We start from the raw sequence: 3,996 nt of genomic DNA, 5'->3' as shown, positions 1-3,996 counted from the left end.
ACGGCCTTCGAAAATACAGGTGATATTTGTGGAATAATCTCACACAAGCTCGGTGCACAAGGCATATATGAGTGTTGTCAACGGATCCGATTTACCCAGACCCGATCGTACCAAACCCTATAGGATCCGGGTATGTTGATAAATAAGAAAATCCGATTAAGACCTGGGTCCGGACCTGAAGGTTTGATTAATACATGGACCTGGGTATAGTTGATGAAATTTTAGACCAGACCCGGGCCCGACCCGAGTTTCGATTAAGACCCACAATTTTTCAATGTAAAAATAAAAAAGAAATATTGTTTTACTGGTATGGCCAGGGTCTGGTTTCTCTTATAATGAGTCCAATTAGATCCTAGTCCAGACTCAATACCATACCCCTACATATGATCACAGTGACAAACATTTTTTTCGACAAAATATCTTGTGTTTTTTTTCGGTAAAATATCGGCAATAAAAAAATAAATTTAAAAGTATAAAAAATATTTTTATAAGAAAATATTAATAAAAATATTTGAAAAATAAAAAATACACTGTTTTTTTTTACGATAAATAGTCGTTTAAAACGTAAATATCATGTTTAAATCACAGTATTTATGTTTTTTCATAAATCTCATGATATTTTGAAAATCTCATGAGAAATTACCATTTTAAACTTTCAGGTAATTTCTCACGATATTATCGTGAGATTTTCATAAATCTCGCGATATTTGTCACTGTGCATATGATACATGCTGGAAGCAGATCAGGTCATGCTGAACATAAGCGTTTTTTCTCGTGCCGACATCGTAGCCATCCTATTTGCATTTTAAAAAGCTCAAAACTCAACAAAAAAACCAGGTGGCATTCATCCAAAATGCGAACAGACGGCCATGATGTCCACATGAGCAAAAACGCTCATGTTCAGCATGAACTGATCTGCTTCCTCTGGCAGCGTGTCCAGATAACAGGCTCACGCAATCTACACGGTCCAGACAATGGACCTCTTACTTTCATACATATTTTTCCAAGAGAAAACCGCCCAGCCACCAACTATCCAATTCTGATCATTTTCTACTTAGAATAAGAAGCAAGTCATTTTCTTCATTGTCTTAGCTCACTTTTGATGTGAATTTTGCACCAACCTTGCAATTAATACTCTCACAGGCCAATAAATTCCCGTCAATAATATGGATGGAAATAACTGGAAGAGATGTGTTAGTATTGACCGGACCCACATGGGTCAGTAGCAGTTGGCCACACATTAAATTCTCCAGCCAACCAACTTCTTCTCTCTTCCTCTATAAGAGGGACACCCCTGCACCTGCTAAGCTCATTCTTGTGTTTGATTTCTCCATTGAAGGAGATGGCTACACTTGTAGAGGTTCACAAGGAGGAGGATCTGAAGGAAAAGTGTTTGAACAAGGAAGAGGAGGAAAAGAAGGCAGAGCTTGTTGAACCAAAGACAGGGGTTGCCTTCCCCTTGAGTCTTGAAGATGGGAAGCGCTTGGATGCTGTTGGTGTAAGGAAGAAGAAGGTGCTGGGCCTTAGTTTTAAGATTTATGCATTTGGTAAGTGCAGATAAGCATATATCCAGTTATTCACATATCATTCCCATTCATTTTGGTGGATACTATTTCATTTTATTTCTTCAAGTTTCTCTTTGTGGAGGAAAAGAGCCCTGCAAACTGGCTGTGAATTACCAAGTGAGATCTGAATCGGATACAAAATAGCCAAAAATTTCAGAAACCCATCTTTGGTTCGACCCATTTCCAACCCTAATTGGTGACACTGGTTGGAGTTTAAATGATCAAAAGATCAGAAACATGACACATGGTAAACCACCACCTCTCAGACTTTAACATAGAAGCTGATGATATTCAACAATTGCTCACAACAATTGCTTACAATGTTCATCATATTGTATCCTTCAAAGAGCAACTCCTCCCAAAACAAAAGGTTCTAGGATAGAATCTCATTTTGATGATTCTTGTGGTTCCAAAATATTCAGCTACAAGAGAACCAGGAACAAGGAGCTCTCCCTCTTTTTCTGCCCGAGACTTTGGTCTTAAGAATGTTAGATTTAAAAAATGAGTTCTTTCCCTTCCCTTCACTAACTTTCACAACTCAACCAAAAGTGCGAGCAGCTACTACATTCCACTTATTTTGAGATGATAAATTCGAGGCGCTAAAGATGGATCTCATACAATTCTAACATTAGATTAACATTTTGTTCCATTTGGAATTATGTCATAGCTTCAAATGGTGTATCCAGGAATATATGCTGATAACGTGAAACTGAAGGAGCTAATACATTCAAAATTCCCCAAGATACCAGAGAAACCAGGACAAGAGCTGTATGATTTGGTCATAAACAGCGATATCGAGATTATGGTGAGGCTCGTAATCGTGTTCAGAGGGCTGACAATGAGCCTGGTACGCAACCAATTTGGTGAAGGCCTTGGTGCATCGATCAAGAAACTAAGCGGTGAAAAGCATGAAGAACTACTAAGCAAGTATGTTAATCTTTCTTGCTCAGGTGGATTCATGTTGACCTTAAATCTATTATTGGAGATTAACTGCTCCCTTTCGTTTTCTCTTTTCTTTTTGCACAAGGGTAATGGAAGGAGCCAAGGACAGCATCAAGTTACCTGTTGGTTCTGTAATTGAGATAACCAGGTTTCCAGGATATACACTGCAGACAAAAGGTAACTCCCTTTTTTCTGTCTCTTTTTTTCATAACAGAGGAGAACCAGCGTTATGATTCGAACATCCCATTCCTGGCTGAGGGGTGCCATGCAGGGATGCAAATGGACTGGATCCAGTATGGAAGTTTTGTGATTTTGGGCTGTTCAGATTCAATCCAGATCCGACTTTCCTATGTATTTCTGATCTGGATCCGATCTGTTTGCATCCCTAGTGCCATGTTAACTGTGGCCTTGTTTCGGTGCCCTCCTTTGCCCACTGGGGATAGTTTCCTGCTGGCTTTGGCCTTGCAGCAAAGGACACACTCCGAGTATCATACTGGGAACGCCCTTTAACTTAACACCTTAGGACAACTCACAAAGCCAGGTGTTGTGGGCAACTAGTGTAAGAGGATTTGCAGTTGAATTAAGACAATTCATTTTTTTTGAAGTTTATTAGTACAAGAGAAGCAGACTATATATTAACTCGTAATGTTCTGTGCGCAGTGAAGGGTGAGGAAGTGGGCAAGTTGCAGAGCGAGCTGCTCTGCAGAGCATACCTTGACATGTATTTCGGAGATGAACCCTTCGATAAGGAAGCGAAGGAGAAATTTGGAGCGTCTCTTGTATCCCTCTTCTCTCCTCTCACCTAGCAATCCCTGTTGTCTAAGAGAATGTCATATTCTATGTGAGTCTCAAGTAATGTATCTGTAGCTGATGCAGTGCAAAAAGAACTATTTGGGTGTGCCGTAGCATCAAATATGGATACAGTCTAGTTAAATATGTTGCACCTAAGGCCTAAGAGATATTACTGATGTCAGTTTTTTTTGTTGTTTTAAAAATATTAGTGCAAAAAAGCAACAGCAATAATATTTCTTGGTTAGTTAAAATAAAACTTGCTTTCTAATGAACATGGCCATTGAGCAGAAATGGGTGATATAAAAATTGGTGATCGTTGGCAGCAAAAGTGAAATAGGAATCAATCAGAGTTCAGGTGTTAAGGGTGTCCTGCAATTATGATTTCCATTCTTAGTGTTCTGAGAGGAATGCGATAATTAGAATCCTGCAAAAAAATTTAGATCTAGGTGCTTTTGCTTAATTTGAACCCCTAAAATGTATTTGTCATTACTTATTTACTCGTTCTTTGCATCGAATTGATTTAACGAAATAACTTGAATCTGTTAACATCAAGCTTTATTGCAATATGCACCAAAAATTGATAATAAAATATCCAAAAGGTGATTCATGAATGTCAGCAAGTTGAGAGGATGTCACAAGTTCGAAATTCACACCTGTTTGTTCTTTGCCACATGGACGAAGCTGGGTTTACTCTCTG

At 38.8% G+C, this 3,996-nt stretch overlaps 1 protein-coding gene across 1 annotated transcript; it reads left to right on the top strand.

The window, feature by feature from the left end:
- The first annotated feature begins 1,317 nt into the window (after positions 1 to 1,317).
- Positions 1,318 to 3,792, top strand: LOC149829628 (chalcone isomerase-like protein 1). The gene is made up of 4 exons (XM_090015602.1): positions 1,318 to 1,547; positions 2,252 to 2,492; positions 2,593 to 2,684; positions 3,168 to 3,792. The coding sequence occupies exons 1-4, from the start codon at positions 1,343 to 1,345 to the stop codon at positions 3,311 to 3,313; spliced, it is 684 nt and encodes a 227-aa protein (XP_089871728.1). The 5' UTR covers positions 1,318 to 1,342; the 3' UTR covers positions 3,314 to 3,792.
- The last annotated feature ends 204 nt before the right edge of the window (positions 3,793 to 3,996 follow it).

Source organism: Nuphar pumila, chromosome 8 (assembly GCF_984573655.1).
Source record: "Nuphar pumila chromosome 8, dmNupPumi1.hap1.1, whole genome shotgun sequence".
NCBI classification, from domain to species: domain Eukaryota; kingdom Viridiplantae; phylum Streptophyta; class Magnoliopsida; order Nymphaeales; family Nymphaeaceae; genus Nuphar; species Nuphar pumila.
This window is presented reverse-complemented; position numbering and strand designations above follow the sequence as displayed.

Coding starts and splice junctions, on each gene's coding strand:
- LOC149829628 (XM_090015602.1), top strand. CDS start 1,343: ATGGCTACACTTGTAGAGGTTCACAAGGAGGAGGATCTGAAGGAAAAG. Junction 1,548..2,251: donor TTTTAAGATTTATGCATTTG/GTAAGTGCAGAT, acceptor TGGTGTATCCAG/GAATATATGCTGATAACGTG. Junction 2,685..3,167: donor ATATACACTGCAGACAAAAG/GTAACTCCCTTT, acceptor TTCTGTGCGCAG/TGAAGGGTGAGGAAGTGGGC.